Here is a 22,278-nt window from a genome sequence, read left to right as displayed (position 1 = left end):
AAATTTCATTTATTCCTGTATGAATTGTATAAAAGATATACAGACATAAAAATAACAATTAAAACAAAAAAAAACTCAAATTTTAAATGCCCAGACTCTCAAATGTATTCCATTATGAATAAAATCTGGCCGAAATGACACAGGGCGACCGCGTAACAGGCCGAATAGAAACAGATTTTTGTTCCGAAATACAACATGTCTGCTCCCATGGATCACTCACGATTTTTATTTTTGTGCATTTATTTTTCATTTTGATCAGTTACATATTTATTTAAACCTTTTAAAGTCTGCTATTTGAGGGAACACAATGGGAATCTTAGAAAAAATTGGGGAGATTGAGCGGGAAATAGGTCGAACTCAGAAGAATAAAGGTTAGCAAATTTGTTCTGAATTTAGGACAAATTTTTATTTATAAACTTAAGGTTCATCTTAACAAACGGACAAATATGGCTGTATTTACATGCCAAAAATTACTCTGAGTACAGACTTACCTGTAAAGTTGGAAAAGTTTTAATGCCTAGCATCCACTAGATATAAAAAAGTTAAATCCATTTTGTGTTTCAGTAACATAAAATCTCTTTTTGATTTTGATGGGCATTTTTTTTCCTTCATGCAAAAGGTGTGAAAATTGACTAAGTTGTGGAACAACTATGAGATGCTCCCTCAGGTAAAAAACCGGTTTGTATTGTTTTCATTGTCCTTAATTGACCTGGACACCAGGTATCTTCACAACTATAGGTGAGTTAAAGAGTTTATCTGAGTCAGTGAGTGGACAGTATCAAAGTAATGCAGGTGTTTGTTTATTTTTGCACCTTCTGAAAAAAGGAAAAAAAATGCCCAGCAAAAACCAAAAAAGATTTTATCTTCCTTAAACACAAAATGCATTTAACTTTTATATATCTAGTGGATGCTAGGCATTAAAACTTTTCAAACAGCACAGGTAAGTCTGTACACAGAGTAGTTTTTGAGGTAAAAATACGGCCATATTTGTCCATTTGTTATGATGAACCTTAAACAAGTTCAACTTATATTTTTTTCTTCTTTCAGTGTGTGGGACATTTTAAAACTTCCACTTAAAATTTGAAAAATCATGTCAAATACTTGTTCATGGACACAATATGTGAGCCAAAATTTGTTCCTGTGAAAAAAGTTCCAGTGGAACTTATTTCACATGAAATTTGTTCTTGGAGAACTTTTTTCACAGACAATTTCCTTATAATTTGTTCCATCTCTATGAAATAAGTTCCACACTTTACCTTGTGAAATAAGTTCCACACTTAACCTTGTGAAATAAGTTCTGGGTTAGTGAAATTTGTTCCTTACCTTGTGAAATAAGTTCCATGTTTGTGAGATTTGTTCCCTACCTGGTGAGATTTGTTCCCTACCTGGTGAAATAAGTTCTGGATTTGTGAAATTTGTTCCTCACCTGGTAAAATAATTTCCTCTTCTATGAAATATGTTCCACTGGTTAAACCAGTTAGCTTACATTTATATACTGAGCACTTGTCATCAGTGAGTTTAAGGATGTTCGCTACTCTGTTAAAAAAATAGCATTGGATAAAGGGTGTTTTAATAATTTAAGAAGTACATGGTAATCATTTAGTCTTGATCTTTGGCTAATGATCTACCTAAATATCAAGTCTTGGAATAGTATTTCATGGTAGTTATGTGACCTTGATATTTGGCTTAGGATACACCTAAATATCAAGTCTTGAAAAAATACTTCCTAGTAGACTAAATGATTACCATGTACTTCTTAAATTATTAAAACACCCTTTATCCAATGCTAAAGCCCAAATATGGTTATATCATCAGGTCACATGTTTACAGTATAGTGTAAAAATGTTTACCGTAACATGTCAAAAAGTTTACTGTAACATGAACATTAGCTAAATATAGATAATTGTAACCATGGAAAATCCCACTGAGATTTTTCACTGGTTAACTCAACCGCTGGTAAACTCAACTGCCGGTTAACTCAACCGCCAGTCAACTCAACCACCCGTCAACTCAACCGCCGGTTAACTCAACTGCCGGTTAACTCAACTGCCGGTCAACTCAACCGCCGGTTACCATGTCTATATAAATAGGGTGCAAACATTAATCCACCATGCTGCCTCTGATGAAGGTCCTTTTTGGACCGAAACCGGTCAGGCTATCAAACATCACCAGGCGCTGTTAATTATGTGTATTGGTATATATACTATATTTTTATGCTCGTACCATTATCTACTCCAATCAAAATCTGCAAACACTTATCATTGTCATCTCTGTTTCATACCATAAAGAATTGAACAATATCAGACTATTCTAAGAATTCCTTTTTATAACATTTATTTAAAAATTGAGATAAAATTTTAATGAATTTTCTTTGAAGACGTCAGAGTACATGTAGGTCTTATTGAATTTGTCCTCAACTTGATAATGGATTGACCTACATTTTGCACGGATTTGTAAAGTCATCCTTTATTTTTTAAATTAATTACAATTCATGTCAAAGTGGCACACCTCCCATTTCCACCCCTCTGAATTCAATTAAAATCTGATCATTACATTTCAAGAAACATCTCCTGTTATTGTTCTTGACAATCTGTATTCTAAACTTTAAATTAAGTGGTCTGGATGTAAGAAATTTTTAGAAACTGTATTGCCTTCAACAATGAGAAAATATATACAGTATAATTGGCTGAAAAAGACCCTGACATATCAATTATTAAACAATTTAATTGATTTAATTGAGAAAACGAACAGCCTAAGTTATAACAAATTAATTTCCAAAGCACAAATATGACTGACATAAACAATTTAGTAAAGACCAAAAGAGTATCCACAGCAAAATTAAGAAAATAAATTTTGTTTTCATTCTACTGATCAAAGAACAAGTTTTTTTCTAAGTTTTACAAACATCAATAACTTTGTAACACCTGAATGGAATGAAACTTGGACAGAAGCATATTAAGGTCAATAGACAGTATCCACAGCATAATTTATTAATTTGTTTGTTGAGTTTGCTGTATTTTACCAAATGCACATTATGACATAATTACTTTGTTAAATCTTCATAGAATATTTTTAAACTTGTAAATAAGCTAAGCTTCTTCAACATTAATAAATAGCATCTGTCCTGTCTGTAGAAAATAGCTTGATTTATTTTAGTTTCCCTGTATTTTACTGATAAATGAAATTAATACTTTTGGTGATTATCATTACACTTTGAGACTGACAGCAAAAATCTCAAGCTAGAAACTTGTTTTACTGACTTATTGTTGCAAATAAAGTATATAAAACCAATCCACACATGAATTGATTTTCCTCTGAGTTCAGTATTTTTGTGATTTTACTTTTTATGAATACAATACTGTAATGTCTTTTACATGTTTTATTTCCTAGATTCTAAAATATTTGAAACACACATTTTGATAACAAGCACAAACAATTCTTGTACTAAAATTAAATCATATCCTTGCTAGAGCTTTGCATGCAAATTTATAAATTCATTTACATGATATACTTCTTTTATCTTATTAGCAACTGAGTACCATTTAGGGTTGTTGAAGGCAAAATTGGCAAAGTACAGACAGCAATTGCTAGAACCTACAGGCAAAGCTGGAGCTAAGGTGAGTTTAAAAGGGCAATACTAGCTTTAAACTTATAGAGGTTACTAATAATTTTTCAGATGTCCCAGGGAGGGACTCATCTTTTTTGGCCTAGTGAAGTAGCAAAAATTGGTATCAAACAACCAAAGATTGTTCTCATCTTTTAACATTTATCCCAATACTTATGGTCTAAACATATTGAACTGAATCAGATTTAGATGATGATAATAATGATAATTCTTTGTTTTTATGGGGTGAGACAGTTAACTTTAAAACTAATCATTCCTGAGGCCCCCATTGAAATGACTATAAAAGAAAACAATATATTAATGATCAAACAAACACACATAAAAAAATATCAAATGATAAATAAACCATTGTTTAAACAGATAAATATAATGAATCATTCAATTTTGACACATTCAAATTGACCTCAACAATATCCAAAGTTCAAGTGTGCAAAAAAAATATATTACACAACTTCTTTTAGTTCTGACAAGTAATTTAAAAAAATAATTGTTGAATGCAATTGTACATTCAGCCAAAAGAATAACTGCAGCTTGAAACTCCTCTTTTTAGAAATTTGAAAATCCTGTCTAGTTTTCATTAGTTTAGTAATCATTCTAGGGCTGTTCTGTTTAAAACATAAATGGTAGGCAATGTTGAAATATGGTACAAAGTCAGAAATTATTGCATGCATTTATAACTGTGATTTTGTCATTTTCGACTACCAGTTTAATGCAATTTTGATTTTTGCAATATTGAGAAAAAACGTGTTTAACTCATATAGAAAATTTCAAAATGCGAGTTTCAATTATTGCGATTATAACCCTGTCACATTTTTCGCAATAATAAAAATCTTGCCATAATTTCTGAATTTACAGTAACTCAAAGAGGTTAATTGTACTTGACACCCAACCATTATTGAGAAGTGCATTCCCTTAGTCCCATGTAGGTTTTATGAAACAGCCCATAGGAAACTGAAAGTTATTCCTAGTAAAAAAATACAGAATTCTGAAATGAAATGCATGTTTTTTATTTAGCCTTTTGAGTAAGAAGTGCTTGAATCTGCTTCTTGCACTACAAATATTCCAGGTATTATTAATGATTGCCTACTTATTGAATTTGAGCCACCTTTTCTGGTTGACATACCATAACTGAATTAAGCTGACAAATGTTTTTGTGAAAATTGTTCCCTTTCTAATATAGTCATGAAACTTGTTCACATTCAAACATTTGAATAAAATTGAGAATGGAAATGGGGAATGTGTCAAAGAGACAACAACCTGACCGTAGAAAAAAAACACACAACAGCAGAGGGTCACCAACAGGTCTTCAATGTAGCGAGAAATTCCCGCACCCGGAGGCATCCTTCAGCTGGCCCCTAAACAAATATATACTAGTTCAGTGATAATGAACGCCATACTAATTTCCAAATTGAACACAAGAAACTAAAATTAAAATATAACAAGAGGCTCCTGACTTGGGACAGGCTCAAAAATGCAGCGGGGTTACAGCTTTTACATTAATGCTAGCAAGACAAATCTTTGTTTGACTTGCTTGCTTTGCTTGTATCAATGTTTGCTCAAGCATAGCAATTAAGATGGGTGGAGCTTCAGCTTGTTTACATCATACTTAAAAAATTTATTGGACGTTATGTTTGAAGTTAAGGACAGTCACACTAAATTTTAAAACATCACAAGATGACAAATATAAAGCGCAATCGTAGAAATGGAAGCCAAAAAATTGTATTTGTTTTTCTCTCGAAGATATGCATTTTTGTATCATCCAACTGAAAAGACTGTCGTCAAGTACTTTTAGTAAAACAAAAAAACTATTTGAACACACCTACTCTGATTTCGAGTGATTCATTACATAGGTATTTCTTTGACCCATATATTTCATCTTTTAGTACCGTGATTTTTTTATGCTATAACGTTAACCTGTAGCTTTGCTATATAACAATGATAGAATCTGAAGCGAGATGATGTATCAAATATTCTTTCTTAGTACGTTTTCAACACAAAATATTCATCTCAAACACACCCTAATAAAGAAGGTGCACTTGATTTTCTAATAAAAGAGATAAATTAATTAGGGGGGATGACTTAATTATTCTATTTATTATGTCTATTGTTATTGAATATTGCGCACTTTGGATTAATTTTTGCTTGTAAAACTTCAAACTGATTATTCTTTGTTTATAGAGAAGGCAATAAGTGCTTTCTGTTATGTTTAGGCAGCAACTATTTACTTTTTTTGGGGGGGGGGGGGGGCTATGGTTTTATTTGGAAAAAAAAGTTTGTTTCCAGGTTTTGGTGAAAAAATTAATTTTTTTTGGACCCTACGAAAAAAAAAATTGTTTGTTTCACCCCCCACTTGCAACTATATGTAATGCTAAAATTGAAAGAAAAAATTTGTTTACGGTTTGTCGCTTAAAAAAAATAGATTGTTCTTCGCCGAAGGCAAAAAAAAAGTTTACACAGAAAAAAAACATATTGGTTGCTGCGGCAATGCTGCCTTACTTTAGTAAGAATTTTTTTAAAAGTGAATAGAAACAAATAAAATAACAAGTTTCTTCTCAAATACGAGTGTTTTATTGTAAAAAACAACCATTTTCATAAGTTTTTAATTTATCTATTACATAGTTAAGTAGAAAAGTTGGATATCAAGTCGACGACATGGTTATCTATCAAGTTGGATGAAGAAAATTCTTCCCTTTTTTTAAAATTAATACAGACGGAGAACATATCAATCTATAAGTTTACTTATTTCCGTGTCTGTCCTTCCATTACGTGACTCAAGAAAAAAAATCAAAAAATTGGAAACAATTGTATCAAAAAGAGAAAATCGAGCGAACCTTCTTATGTTAGGGTGTGTTTGAGATGAATAATTTGTCTAAAAAACGCACAAAGAAAGAACATTTGATACATCATCTTGCTTCAGATTCTATCATTTTTATATAGCAAAGCTACAGGTTGACTTTATAACATAAAAAAAATCACAGTACTAAAAGATGAAATATATGTGTCAAATGAAATACCTATGTAATGGATCACTAAATCAGAGTAGGTGTGTTCGAATAGTTATTTTGCTTTTCTAAAAGTACTTGACGACAGTCTTTTCAGTTGGATGATGAAATTCAAAATGCATATCTTCGAGAAAAAAACAAATACATTTTTTTGGCTTCCATTTCTACGATTGCTCTTTATATTTGTCATCCTGTGATGTTAAAAATTTAGTGTCCTTAACTTCAAACATAACCGTCCAATAAAATTTAAGTATGACGTATACAAGCTGAAGCCCCGCCTATCTTAATTGCCATGCTTGAGCAAACATTGATACAAGCAAAGCAAGCAAGCCAAACAAAGATTTGTCTTGCTAGCATTAATGTATTAGCTGTAAACATGTTTGTGAGATCTCAACCCTCCCCCTATACCTCTAGCCAATGTAGAAAAGTAAACGCATAACAATAGGCACATTAAAATTCAGTTCAAGAGAAGTCGGAGTCTGATGTCAGAAAATGTAACCAAAGAAAATAAACAAAATGACAATAATACTTATTACAATAATAAGGACATTTGTTCACATTCAAACATTTTAATGATACTTGTTCACATTCAAACATTTGAAGGACACTTGTTCACATTCAAACATTTGAAGGACACTTGTTCACATTCAAACATTTGAAGGACACTTGTTCACATTCAAACATTTTAATGATACTTGTTCACATTCAAACATTATTTTAATGATACTTGTTCACATTCAAAAATTTTAATGATACTTGTTCACATTCAAACATTTGAAGGACACTTGTTCACAATCAAACATTTGAAGGACACTTGTTCACATTCAAACATTTTAATGATACTTGTACATGTTCACATTCAAACATTTTAATGATACTTGTACATGTTGTTCACATTCAAAGATTTTAATGAAACTTGTACATGTTGTTCACATTCAAAGATTTTAATGATACTTGTACATGTTCACATTCAAACATTTGAAGGAAACTAGTTAACATTGAAACATTTTAATGATACTTGTTTACATTCAAATGTTTAAACAATACTTGTTTATATTCAAACATTTTCATGATACTTGTTTGCATTTCATCTGTTATGGACCGATGCTTTCATGTTGTTCTGGCTTATTATGTTATAAAATATTTTTCAGGGTGAAGGTTTCGATGTTATGAAATCAGGAGATGCACGAGTAGCACTCATTGGTTTCCCTTCTGTTGGAAAGGTAGGTTTTTTAATAGGATTTATGCTTGTGATGCATGCTACATGTATATCCATCTGTAAGTAGCTTCCCTATGGACAGAGGAATAAGGAAAGTGTAAAATTGACAAATTTCTTCATTTGGATACTAGAAGTAATCTCTACTTTCCATATATATGTAAAATAGATTTTATGAAAACACCTATAAATAAAAATTTCAATTTTCCTTGTTTGCAAAGGGAACTTTTCTGATGACACAAATGCTGCATGATTTCCTTGCAAGATGAGGTGCCTCATGAGACATGATGACTAACTCACTACTATCTGCTTTTCAATGTCTTTATAAAGTATGTTTTATGACTAATTTGTATGTTTATGGCTAATTCTCTATTGATTCACATCTGATATGATGCAGAACTCAATTTAGGTATGCAGTTCTAGAAAGAGTTTTTTTTATTTTATCATCCATATTGTTAAATTAGATATCATAAGTGCCAATTTGGGAGTAGAGACATTATTACATGGTAGGTTTCTATATAATTTACTGCTTGTGTTATTAAAGTTTATTCAGTTGAGTACATATAGTCATTCATTCATTCAATTAACTTGTTATTTTCAGTCTACTCTGTTGAACACTCTAACAACAACACACAGTGAGTCAGCTGGTTATGAGTTTACCACATTGACGTGTATTCCTGGTGTAATTGAGGTAAAATATGAAACGAAGCGTAGATACATTGTCATTCTTATAACAATAAGTGATCAAAGAATTTTTTTTATGAAAAGTCGTAAATATTTTGATGAGAAAGAGCTACTAACATCCACTTTGTAAAACACTATCAACCAGGGTTTGGACAACCTATGGGTAGACATGATATTTGTCATAGTTTTTATCTCAATTGCATTTGTAATTGCAGTCATTTAAAATAATTTACTTAAGACAAAGAGGACCAAGGGCAAGGAATATGGTCACAACACATGAAAATGTTTAACTTGTACATATGTCCTTTGATATGGGTTATGAAATTCTGCATAGTTTAATGTCAATTTTAGATAAACATATCAAATATACAGACATTAAATTAAATTGAGCCCAACTGATAACTGAGTGACATATTGTTGATTCATTATATTCATGGATTTCAAGGGATATAGATCTAGATGAATCACAAATAAGCATATTCCACAATTTTTTTTCTATAATATGATTGTACACAGATGGTTTATAATAAAAAATAAATTAACCAACAGTTAGGTAAATTGGTTTGTTTCAATGGCTCGGCCCTTTGCAAGCAGTTGTATGAATTTGTTATATAATGCATGCGAGTAAAACAATGCTTCACAACATATTTCTTTTAGTTTTATGTATGTTTTTGTTTATATGAAAGAGAATGTTATAATTTTATATTTATAGTATAATGGTGCAAATATACAGCTACTTGATTTACCTGGTATCATTGAGGGTGCTGCTCAAGGTAAGTTATCATATAATAATTAAACTTTGGATGTAACATATCTTCTAAATGGCTGAAAGTCTTTTGTACATCAGCTTATAGACATAACTTTGTCATGTGACCGTGATGTCATCAAAGTTTTTACGTGATTTACTCCTGGAAAATGGAATTTAGAATTAAATTATAAGGAATTGCTGTAATTTTTTTTCTGTCTATTCAAAACCTTTTTAAAAAACCCATTACAGGGTTTATTCAGTGTGCACCACATTTTTAGCTCACCTGGCCCAAAGGGTGAAACATGTTGACCAAATAAACAGATACTTTGCGGTAAAAACTTGAGTGTTGTTGTCTTTATTGTCAACATGTTTATTTTAGGTAAAGATAGAGGTAGACAGGTTATAGCAGTAGCCAGAACAGCTGAAGTTATAATTATATTTTGTCCTGTTTATTTTAGGTAAAGGAAGAGGTAGACAGGTTATAGCAGTAGCCAGAACAGCTGAAGTTATAATTATATTTTGTCCTGTTTATTTTAGGTAAAGGTAGAGGTAGACAGGTTATAGCAGTGGCCAGAACAGCTGATGTTATAATTATATTTTGTCCTGTTTATTTTAGGTAAAGGAAGAGGTAGACAGGTTATAGCAGTAGCCAGAACAGCTGAAGTTATAATTATATTTTGTCCTGTTTATTTTAGGTAAAGGAAGAGGTAGACAGGTTATAGCAGTAGCCAGAACAGCTGAAGTTATAATTATATTTTGTCCTGTTTATTTTAGGTAAAGGTAGAGGTAGACAGGTTATAGCAGTGGCCAGAACAGCTGATGTTGTTATCATGATGTTAGATGCCACCAAAGGAGAAAAACAAAAGTATGTAGTGGTAAACTATTTACTTCAAACTTGTATCATCTCCATCTAAAATAAGAAATCTAATTGATGATACCCTTGTCCAAGTAAATTGACTTTCTTATTCAAATTCAATCTGTTCATCAAAATCAAATTTCTTAAACCCTCATTTATATAATGCAAAGACTTCATGTATTGTTGTGACTTTGGGCTTGTTTGCAATCCTTAATAGGAACAGGTTATAACTTTGTCCTGTATTCAAGATGACCAGTTAAGCTTTTCACATTATTTGTGTTATCTGTAATTAAATGAGCTGTGTTTGATATGACCCTTCATACAAATGAATATAAATAAATCTGTTTATCTGTTTAAGGTCGAAAAAATATCTATGCCAAGTCTTTCACTGTTAGAAAATTGAGTTAATTATGATTAGGAACCCTGCAAAACAGACCAAAATTCATCTTCAACTTCATATTGGAATGTTTAAAAGTCAATTAAAGTCTTGAACATGTTAATGTATACTTTTATTTTATTTATTTTTTTCTACTGTAATTCAACAAAAAATGGTGATCATTGAAAAATTTATATATATCTATGTCTTAATTATTACATTTTAGTTACAGCAACCTATCCAGGATAACAATAAATACTTATGTTCAATATAATAACTTAGATGACAAAAAAGGCAATATTCAAACCCACACAAGAATGGAGGCCCATATGTGCTTCATTAAAGGAATTTCTCTTGTAATCATGCTACAAACAAGATGACCACAAATGGGTGAAATATGAATGGTTGTTTTTATTTTTAGGGAACTTTTGACAATGGAGTTGGAAAGTGTAGGAATCAGATTAAACAGAAGAAAACCAAACATATATTTCAAGGTAATATAGACATAAGTCTTGTTAAGCATGTTAAAGTGGTAACACATATACTTTTTTGTATGCCAAAGGTCTATTTATTATACTATAGCAAATTACATGATTTGAATGATTGTAAGGTGTCCTTGTCCGTCTGGCAGGGTTTATCTGACCTGGACTTCATTTTATGGTTCACTGATTAAGATTAAGAATCATGTAAGGTCTGTTTGTCCGTTACTATGCTACATTTGGGTACATAATGATTGTTAGATGAACATGTACATCTTACAAGGTTCATCTGACCTTGAACTCATTTATATGGTTGATTGGTCAAGCTTTTGTGACTAGGAATGTTTCTCGAATACTTTAAACACAAGGGTCAACTTAATTTGATGTATTGAAGGCAAGGTACAACTTCCCTCGACATCATTTTATCGATCACTGATAATATTAAAAGTAAAATTGTTGGCATACATTTCAATTATGATCATTAAAGCAGTTGAGATACATTTCAGTGTGTTACTTTTTGTTTGAGCTTTTCTCGACTTACCTCTGGTTAGATATTAAAGAGAATTGTATGTTGTATGATTGCCTTTGAGACATGAATCAGCCAAAGACCAACAGACAATTATGTCAACTGCTAGTATACAATACATGGTTAATTTAATGTAAATTTTATGGAAAATTGAGCAATTTTAAAGTTACTATAATATTTTGTTAGGTATTTATAAATAAAATACATAGAAAAGATTCATCATTATCTTAACAACAATATTAAACACCATTAACATTTATGAATGATTTAAATTTTGTTTTATTTCAGCCGAAAAAAGGAGGAGGAATATCATTTAATTCAACATTAACGCTGACAAAATGTAACGAAAAATTATGTCAGATGATTTTACACGAATGGAGTATCCTTTTATAATATATTAGACAAAAAGGTTTTCTATCATTTTTCATTATTCATATTCATGCTTAATGATTAGAGGTATTTGCAGCAGGAATGTTTCCCTTTGATAGTAAATACTTAGCCAGCTGTAAATTGGTTGAGTGAGTTAAGTACTTCTTTAGCTCAGTGGGTTAAGAGTTTTGACTTGAAACTCAGGAGAAATTCTTGAGAATTAAATGGCCTTATCCCAAATTCCTGAAATATATTGTTCTGCCCTCTGCCTACCAAGACTGTAAATTTGTGTACATGAACTTAAAACATATTTCCCTTAACATTGAACAGAAATTTTTAATGCTGAAATATTATTTAGAGACGACTGCACATCAGATGAATTTGTAGATGTTATATTGGGAAGTCGTGTATATATGCCTTGTATTTATGTAAGTAAACTTTTTATATGTTTATTGATGTAATTGTCTGCCATTATATACTCATTGATAGGGATGATGATATGTTTAACATCCTTTAAATAATTTTTAAATCTATATCATGAGGATACGATTGTCATAGGAATTAGGCTACTTTTCAAAGGAACTTTCAATAAGAACCATTTTCCTTGGAATGTGATGTACTGACTATGTGCATAGATATTGCTATTGCATCTTATTGTGAGAAGCAACAACACAGATTTAAAAGTCCTTAATTCCATGATTTAAATTGACAACTTCTCCTTTACAAGGTTTTTTAAAGCAGCACACCAGTATTATATATGATTTAGGTTATTGGAAAAATAGAGATTTTTGGTAATTTTATAGCAATGCTTAGGCCACACCAATTTGATTCCTTGTTCAACAGACCCGCCCGCAACTATTTTTTTCAAAACAGATTTTTTTTTTTTTTTTATATTCCCGCTTCCCGCATCCAGAAATGTAATCATGTCCATGTCGCACCGTTTTTTTGTGTAAATATTATAAAAAGATATCAACATTTGTTTTTAAAATCACAGTCTATCCTGTAAATAACAATTTTAAACACAAAAGCACCCCACTACACAGTAAATATCTGTGAGAATATTTTTTCCAGCATGAAACCTATTTATCCAAAGTGGGACAGAGTGGAAATACCTGTAAAGAACAAAAAATTGGTTTCTTTCCCCCTTACTTATATTTATACCCCACGCAACAAGTTGCGGAGGGTATAATGTTTTTGACCCCTCCGTCCGTCAGTCCGTCTGTCAGTCCGTCCGTCAGTCCTGTTTCTTGTCATCTCAACTCCTCTCAAACCACACAACAGAATTTCACAAAACCTTTTCAGATAATAAGAACATACTATGTAGTTGTGCATATAGACGGGAAATTGCGATTCATTTTTTTTTCTAGGAGTTACGCCCCTTTGAACTTATTTGCTTTAATGTATTACTGCAACAGTTTGTCATCGCAACCCCTCTCAAACCACACAACAGAATTTATCGAAACCTTTTCAGATAATAAGGACATACTATGTAGTTGTGCATATCGACGGGAAATTACATTTCAATTTTTTTTCTAGGTCTAAGGAGTTACGCCCCTTTGAACTTATTTACTTAAATGTACTACTGCAACAGTTTGTCATCGCATCTCCTCTCAAACCACACAACAGAATTTTACAAAACCTTTTCAGATAATAAGGACATACTATGTAGTTGTGCATATCGACGGGAAATTGCGATTCAATTTTTTAGTTTTTTAGAATACTTTTAGTTTTCGCACTCTAACTTAAGTAAAAGTGAATAGAAATCCATGAAATTTTAACACAAGGTTTATGACCACAAAAGGAAGGGTGGGATTGATTTTGGGAGTTTTTATCTCAACATTTTAGGAATTAGGGTCCAAAAAGGGCCCAAATAAGCATTTTCTTGTTTTTTGCACAGTAACTTTAGTAAATGTAAATAGAAATCTATGAAATTTTGACACAAGGTTTATGACCACAAAAGACAGGTTTTGATTGATTTTGAGAGTTTTGGTTCCAACAGTTTAGGAATTAGGGGCCAAAAAGGGGTCCAAATAAGCATTTTTCTTGGTTTTTGCACCATAACTTTAGTATAAGTAAATAGAAATCTATAAAATTTAAACACAAGGTCTATGACCACAAAAGGAAGGTTGGTATTGATTTTGGGAGTTTTGGTTCCAACAGTTTAGGAATAAGGGACCCAAAGGGTCTAAAATTAAATTTTGTTTGATTTCATCAAAAATTTAATAATTGGGGTTCTTTGATATGCCTAATCTAACTGTGTATGTAGATTCTTAATTTTTGTTCCCGTTTTCAAATTGGTCTACATTAAGGTCCAAAGGGTCCAAAATTAAACTTAGTTTGATTTTGAAAAAAATTGAATCCGTGGGGTTCTTTGATATGCTGAATCTAAAGATGTACTTAGACTTTTGATTAATGGCCCAGTTTTCAAGTTGGTCTAAATCGGGGTCCAAAATCAAACTTTGTTTGATTGCATCAAAAATTCGATAAATGGGGTTCTTTGATATGCCAAATCTAAATGTGTATGTAGATTCTTAATTTTTGGTCCCGTTTTCAAATTGGTCTACATTAAAGTCCAAAGAGTCCAAAATTAAATTAAGTTTGATTGAAACAAAAATTGAATTCTTGGGGTTCTTTGGTATGCTGAATCTAAACATGTACTTAGATTTTTGATTATTGGCCCAGTTTTCAAGTTGGTCCAAATCAGGATCCAAAATTATTATATTAAGTATTGTGCATTAGCAAGAAATTTTCAATTGCACAGTATTCAGCAATAGCAAGAAATCTCCAATTGCACAGTATTGTGCAATAGCAAGAAATTTTCCATTGCACAGTATTGGGCAATAGTAGGAGATCTTCAATTGCACAGTATTGTGCAATAGCAGGTCTTTTCAATTGCACAGTATTGCGCAATAGCAAGAAATACTAATTGCACAATATTGTGAAATAGCAAATTTTTTTTCAATTAGAGTTATCTTTTTTTGTCCAGAATAGTAAGCAAAAACTATCTAATTGCAAAGTATTGTGCAATAGCAAGATTTTTTTTTAATTTGAGTTATCTTTCTTTGTCCAGAATCAACTTAAAAATCTTTGTTACATACACTATACAATGTATATTAACTTTTTACTACCAACTGATAAATTAAAACAATCTTTACCATTCAGTGATAACAAGCACTTTTTTTACATCTTAATATTTTATGATGTATTTAAATGAGTAGTTATTGTTGCAAACTCCATTAGAAATTTGAATTGAGATCAGTTTTGGAATAAGGGAAAGGGGGATGTGAAAAAAAATTGGGTGTTGGGGGGGGGGGGGTCAATTTTTCTCATTTCAGATTTCATAAATGAAAAGAAAATTTCTTCAAACATTTTTTTTAGAGGATTTATATTCAACAGCATAGTGAATTGCTCAAAGAGAAAAAAAAAAATTTAAGTTCATTAGAACACATTCATTCTGTGTCAGAAACCTATGCTGTGTCAACTATTTAATCACAATCCAAATTAAGAGCTGGGTTCAGCTTGAATGTTGTGTCCATACTTGCCCCAACCGTTCAGGGTTCAACCTCTGCGGTCGTTTAAAGCTGCGCCCTGCGGAGCATCTGGTTTTTCCTTACACTTATTTTATTTCTCCAATGACAATGTGGGGACGTGGGGTATGTGAGCGTGCTCACTAAGGTTCTTTAATCCCTATTAAAAAATGTTCGTTGTTAGAATAAAGTACAAAGAACTTTAAATATTTGAAGGATTTGCCCTCAACTGCAATTATATTGTATGCTGTCGAAACAAAACTATCCATAGCCGCTGCATGCATGTTTATGGATATATAAATTAGATCGTTGGTTTTCCTGTTCGAATTGTGTATGCTAATAATTTTGGGGTCCTTTATAGCTTACTGTTTGGTCTGTATCAAAGCTCTGTGTAAAAGGCCGTACTTTGACTTGTGTTTGTTATTGTCAGGTTGAGACACCCCCCTCCCTTTTTCATACAAATTTAATTTTACTGATGTAGAAAAGAAAATAGAAATACCAAGGATTAATTTTACATCATATTTAAAACAACTTTTTCTAAAAGAGGGGTCCACTTATTTTGCATAATATTAAACTGTTACATTTGTAAAGTAGATGTGTTAATTTCACATGGTTAAAGTCCAGGAATATTACAAAATTCCTGGACATGTTTTGAACATTTAATACCAGATCTATAGATATATAATTCTTTGAGAAAATATGAGCCCTTTTGTACAAACAAATATATTATAACTTATATTGATCCCTCATAAAACTTGTAAAAGGGATATTTATAACATTAAGGGATTGCCCCCACACTGATTATGACTTGAATGGAGAATTGTCTCATTGTTAGTCACACATACATAGACCAGATTTAATTATTTCTTGGTGAACAGGGAAAAAATACTTCAAAAATTAAAGAAATGTCAAAGTACAAGTGATAAATCAAGTTTTAATATTATCAAAATTTCCTACTTTATGTTTACAAAAAAAATATTATAATCGCTTGCCTTAACTTTTCAAGCTTTGCCTCAAAAATTTACAAATTTTTTTTTTTTTTTTTTTTAAATCCATAAAACAAGAAATTCAATTGGTGTGGCCTTAATACATATTATAATAAGTAATTTTATAACTATTTTTTAGGTGTATAATAAAATAGATCAGATTTCTATTGAGGAAGTTGACAGATTAGCAAGAAAACCACATTCAGTAGTTGTAAGGTATTGTAATTTTCTGTATTCAAGAGAGGGACGAAAGATATCAAAGGGACAGTCAAACTCACAAATGAAAAATAAACTGACAATGTCATGGCTAAAAATGACAAAAAGACAACAGACAAACAATAGTGCTCATGACACAACATAGAAAACTAAAGAATAAGCAACACGAGCCCCGCCAAAAACTAGGGGTGATCTCAGGTGCTCCAGAAGGGTATGCAGATCCTGCTCCACATGTAGCAAAATTCACAGTTATGTGAGTGTATTTCCTATAATGAATGTTGTATAAGCTTGATAACTAAATTTTTTACTCCACTTTTTATTTAGTTATAAAGAAAAGGTTTCTTCCCTTAGTGAAAATCATTGGATTATTCCATCTGTCAGTATGTCCCAAAGATCATTTCTGTTCTCTAACTTCAGTGTGCCTTTTGGTGGTGTCACTTTTACTGTTTTAGAGTGATACCCCTTTGTTTCCTTTCTCTAACCAAATGTTATGAACTTTTAAAAACACAATACTTATTACCACAAAATACTGATCAAGTACAGGTTTGGGTAGATTCACTTTTACCATTCTTCAATTATATCCCTTTACAACTTTATATGATATTTTATTACAATTTGATTGTGATTCTAAGATGTACCCTTAGTAATTGATAGAAAAATAGTTCAAGTTATATTAGACACCAGATTTAAATTGGAATCTCAGATATAGTTAAAGTTTTCTTTAAATGCTAGCTAATGCATTGAAAGGATGTTGATTAGATATGAATGAGACATAGCTCCTTCCACAAAGATGTGGTAACCAGCTTTTGCATCTATGGATAACATCATATCATATCAGCAAATGTCAACCAAACCAACACAAATATTGTCCATTGTTTAATGGAAGACATCAGAGAACAGAGAAACAGTGAAACCTTGATTGGATGAAAATCAAGTACAAACACATATACAAAAATATGCACACTAAATCATTTTATAAGCTTTTTTACTTAAAAAAATGAAACAGTGTTGAAATATAAAAAGTAAAATCACACAAAAATACTGAACTCAGAGGAGAATCCAATCGAAAAGTCCATAATCACATGGTAAAATCTAATAACAAAACACATAAAAAATGAATGGACAAGAAATGTCATATTCCTGACTTGGTACAGGCATTTTCAAATTTTGAAAATGGTGGATTAAACCTGGTTTTATGACAGTCTTGTCAAATTCTGTTATATTTACAATGATGCGTGAACTAAACAGACATAATAAATAAAATAGTCAAAATATGGGTACAGCAGTCATCATCGTGTAACAATTTTAAAAGGAACAATTTAACAGAACACAAAAAACACAAAAAACATCTATCTACAAACACATTCATTGATTCGCTTGTCTATTTAATTATTTCCTTTTCAGTTGCAATATGAATCTGAATCTTGATTATTTATTGTCAACGACATGGGAATATTTGGCCTTAGTGAGGGTCTATACAAAGAAGAGAGGAGGTAAATCAGTGCTTTGTTTAATATTTAATTCCCATTTTGATTGTAATGAAGAAGATATATTGATAAAACAATTTTTTTTACAAAGAAAAAGATCAGCATACGTATGAAAGAACCCTAAAAACAATCAGTAGTCAAAAGGAAGAACATTTTATGATAATAGCAATTTATTAATTTTCTATAATGACAAATCTACAACAGACATTCTCTGTCAAGGAAGCATGTGTTATACAGATCAAAGGTCCAAATTACAAATACATAGCTAAAAGTTAGCCGAAATATGAAAATAAGAGGTTGTGAATTTATGTCCTTCCCTTGGCAGCTGGATTTAACTCAAGCCAACCAGTCTTCTCTTAATCTTTCATGCTGCATGCTTAGCTAAAAAGCAGCAAATACCAATTATTAGGTTTTTGGTTTGATACAGCTGGAGATAGATCTAAACCTCCTGACTTCAGGCAAGCACATTACCATGAGACTAGTGAGTTTGTCTTGATCAAGGAAACCTAAAGGAAGAAACCACAATGTCACAGAAGTATGGTTTTAAATCTAGATATAGGAAGGACATAAATTTGCCTAAGCAAATTTGCACATCTAACAGTGTTGGGCTAAATGATAGTTGAAAATATTTTCCTTTGAAACTGAATATTAACATCTCTCATTTCAGCAAGACCAGATTTTGATGATGGACTGATTTTAAGAACAGGGTGTACATTAGAACATGTAGTGAGTATTGGAAACTTATGACTTTATTATACCCCCACTCTAGGATTGAGGTCAAACTTGCATTCAGCTTGTCTATCAGTCTGTCTGTTTGTCCACTTGTCTGTTTCTTCAACCAACAAATATTTCTATCACACTTTTCTCATGTACTTCTGACCTGAATAACTTCATATTTGAGAGTGGAAGGATGTGATCACTTTTCAGATCTGTTGGATACATACTTTCTGTGCTGATACTTTTTTTTTCTGTATGCTAAATAAACTTAGATCTCTTCATCACATTTTCTACAGTACTACTTGACAGAATGACTTTGTCGTCAGGTCTAGCAGAATCCCAAAAATTCTGTTTTTGGCGAGACATAGGGATTTATGAACCTGTCGCAGGCAGTAGCATCAACATTTAGGTTCAGTCTGTGGTGAAAGTTTTCTTAGACATAAATAACTTTGTAAAACCTTCAGAGAATATTTATGACTAAGATACAGTATCCAGAGCAAAATTTTGAAAATATTTATTTTCAATTTTCTCCTTTTTTTAACAGTTAAATTTAGATTTAGTCTGTGGTTAAAGTTTTTCACTCATCAATAATTTTGTCAAACCTTTGTGGAATACTAGTATTAGGAAATTTGGACAGAAGACAGAAGCTTGTTTATAACCTAAAGACAGTATTCAGAGCAAAATATTGAAAGTTGAAGCATGGTTGCCAATGATAGTATAAACTTCAGCAAGTCATAGTACAGCCTATAACCATGAGCATAATTCATACTGTCGTGTAAGCTATAAAGGCACCAAAATAACAAACTGTGTAACCATTCAAAAGAAATCAGCAATAACCTGATTTAAGCTAAAGAGAAATAAACAAAACACAATTATGACAGACAGGGCCAAACATCAGCCGCTGATCTTCAAGCACATGAAGAATGTGGCTAAATTTTTAAAAAATTCATCGCACATAACTCTGTACTATTTATTTCGTTAGTGAGAATATACTTCAACTTTTAAGGTTATGAATATCTTTAGAAAAATAAAATTTGTATGAACATTTCTCTACTTGTAGTGCCATAAAATCCATAGAACCATGGTCAGCACATTCAAGTATGGTCTAGTTTGGGTATGTATTTTGTATGTTTAATTACATTTATTTCGCATTCATTTTTCTCCCCACAACAAAATTTAGATAGGCATATATTATTTTACCCATATCTTGTGTCCATCCTACATAGGGTACAGTGCTTGACGAGCTATTTAACTCTTGGTTTTTAGGCCCAAAATTTCCAATCAAGTTATACTCCAATATTTCCTCTTTCTCAAACACATTGAACATAGATACACAATAACAAATCTAATTTGAATAAATCATATAACGCTTAAAAGTGTTAATAACACCAGACCAATATATATAAACAACACCATTCAATTGAGTGTACACATGTATCAAGACAACAACAAAAAAAACTCTTCCGTCATATTTCATTGAATATTTTTTATATTTTACATCTCAATGAATGCTATTTTGATTTCAGCAGTTGCGTTTTAATATCAAAAATGTATATAGGTAAGACATATCTCTCTGACATCAAGTTGTTCTTTTGTAGCAGTCTTACTTAACATTGTTGTTTCCATTACAAATGTACTGTGCAGTATAATGTTAATCCATTTTGAATCATTATTTCTCTCACCTGAATCCTACATATACATTTGTGTTGTTCCTTGTGAACTTTGATTAGTTGAACACATATTTGATATTTGATAGATTTTTAACAGATAAATATTTGTATTATTTCAGGGTCGGAGTGCTAAGTATAGTCCACAGAGAGTAGGAATACATCATAAAATGTGCCATGATGATGTAGTACAGATAATAAATAAATGAATTAAAATCATCAACTTTTTGCTGAATTGCGACTCAATACAGACACAGACTTATTTTAGTTATAAAGATAATGACAAAAATGTGTTCAGAACTGTGATATGCCTAGGACAAAAAATTAAAAAGTGCTCTTTATTAATATAAAAATGAAAATACAACTTTCAATCAGATATTGATATTGAAAAATTTTGTTAGTGCTTTTTTTATGACAGTCATTTATTTATCTTTAATGTTTAATGACAAAAAGGCATTATTTCTGCAATTAAGCATGTTTAATTTAATCCTGGTAATAAGATAAAATTTATAATTTTTGGCAGTTTTAATTTATGTCCTTTTCTGTTTCTTTGTGGTATGTGGAGACAGCTTATTACTATCAATAAAGTGAAATACAGCCATTCCATTTTTACTGTGTTTTCTTTGCTTAATTGGAGACATATTTCTTTTGGAATATTATCCATAATTGCAAATGTGGATTTCAAATAGTTTTTGATTATTAAATTATTTTTTTTGTTCATTATGAGCAATTAGCTGAAAAGCATAGTATGGAGGAAAAAGCGTTTTTGTAAACCCTAGGTGAATAACTCAAAATCTTTCATTATTAATTATGCCCCATTGTTTTTGCAAATAGATATGAAGACAACCAATCTTTTCTATTTACTATTGAAAAGTGGTGGATTGCAATAGGGTTTAAAATAGATATTATCTTGCAAACAAAATGAGTGAATAACATTTTGAATGGAAATGGGGAATGTGTCAAAGAGACAACATTTACATCACAACAACCCAACTAAAGAGAAGAAAACATCGGAAAGCCACTAATGAGTCTTCAACACAGCAAGAAAATCACATGCTTCAGCTACCAGTTCAGTTAAAATGGAAGTCATACTAAACTTCGAAATATGTTTAAATGAAACGAAATTAAAAATCATACAAGATTAACAAAGGACCTAGGCTCCTGACTTTGGACAGACGCAAAAATGTGGTGGGGTTAAACATGTTTATGTATAAATTCAAACACACAGCAATATGCACAGTAAAAATCAGTCTAAAAGAAGTCTGAGTCTGATGTCAGAATAGTAACAAAGAAACTGAGCAAATTGACAATGATTCATAAATTAAAAAAAGGACTACTAGCAGTAAATGACATGGCAGCTCAGACCTTTAAAGACCTGACAACAGAATCATAACTATATGACTTCTTAGTAACTCGGTTTAAGGTTTGGTTATCTTTTGAGGTGAATGCTGACAATTTTGTGCTTTGTAAAAAATAGAACCATAAAAGATTGGATGTGATATACCTGAATATATAAAATGTCTGTTTGTTGATTTATATTTTTTTTAAAAATGATTGCCTTGTACTGGTGATAAAATTTATAAATGTTTTGACTCGTTTGTGATATCGAAAACCCTGGTGTAATAATTTTTCAGTAATTCATAGATTTCTTTCCTACAAATCTAATACATTGTTACATACAAGAGTGAATCAAACAAGTTGAGATATATAAACACCATAAGATGGGGACATGGGAACTCAAATGTTATGAACAATTTAAGGTTCCCATCTTATAAAGAATATACAATCAGATTATAG

The 22,278-nt window shown here is 31.2% G+C and overlaps 1 protein-coding gene across 1 annotated transcript in view; it reads left to right on the top strand.

Annotated features, from left to right (window-relative positions):
* Window positions 1–179: 179 nt before the first annotated feature.
* Window positions 180–22,278, top strand: part of LOC134726680 (GATOR1 complex protein NPRL3-like) — a 45,929-nt gene continuing 23,830 nt past the window's right edge. Inside the window, exons 1-14 of the mRNA XM_063591094.1 lie at window positions 180–371; window positions 3,529–3,617; window positions 7,779–7,850; window positions 8,445–8,534; window positions 9,240–9,300; window positions 10,050–10,140; window positions 10,929–11,001; window positions 11,801–11,891; window positions 12,212–12,309; window positions 16,534–16,610; window positions 18,015–18,103; window positions 18,765–18,823; window positions 19,875–19,928; window positions 20,604–20,686. Of these exons, the coding sequence (XP_063447164.1) occupies window positions 308–371; window positions 3,529–3,617; window positions 7,779–7,850; window positions 8,445–8,534; window positions 9,240–9,300; window positions 10,050–10,140; window positions 10,929–11,001; window positions 11,801–11,891; window positions 12,212–12,309; window positions 16,534–16,610; window positions 18,015–18,103; window positions 18,765–18,823; window positions 19,875–19,928; window positions 20,604–20,686 (1,091 nt within the window). The 5' untranslated portion in view covers window positions 180–307. The remainder of the gene's footprint in view (window positions 372–3,528; window positions 3,618–7,778; window positions 7,851–8,444; window positions 8,535–9,239; window positions 9,301–10,049; window positions 10,141–10,928; window positions 11,002–11,800; window positions 11,892–12,211; window positions 12,310–16,533; window positions 16,611–18,014; window positions 18,104–18,764; window positions 18,824–19,874; window positions 19,929–20,603; window positions 20,687–22,278) is intronic.

Source organism: Mytilus trossulus, chromosome 7 (genome assembly GCF_036588685.1).
Source record: "Mytilus trossulus isolate FHL-02 chromosome 7, PNRI_Mtr1.1.1.hap1, whole genome shotgun sequence".
NCBI classification, from domain to species: Eukaryota; Metazoa; Mollusca; class Bivalvia; order Mytilida; family Mytilidae; genus Mytilus; species Mytilus trossulus.
This window is presented reverse-complemented; position numbering and strand designations above follow the sequence as displayed.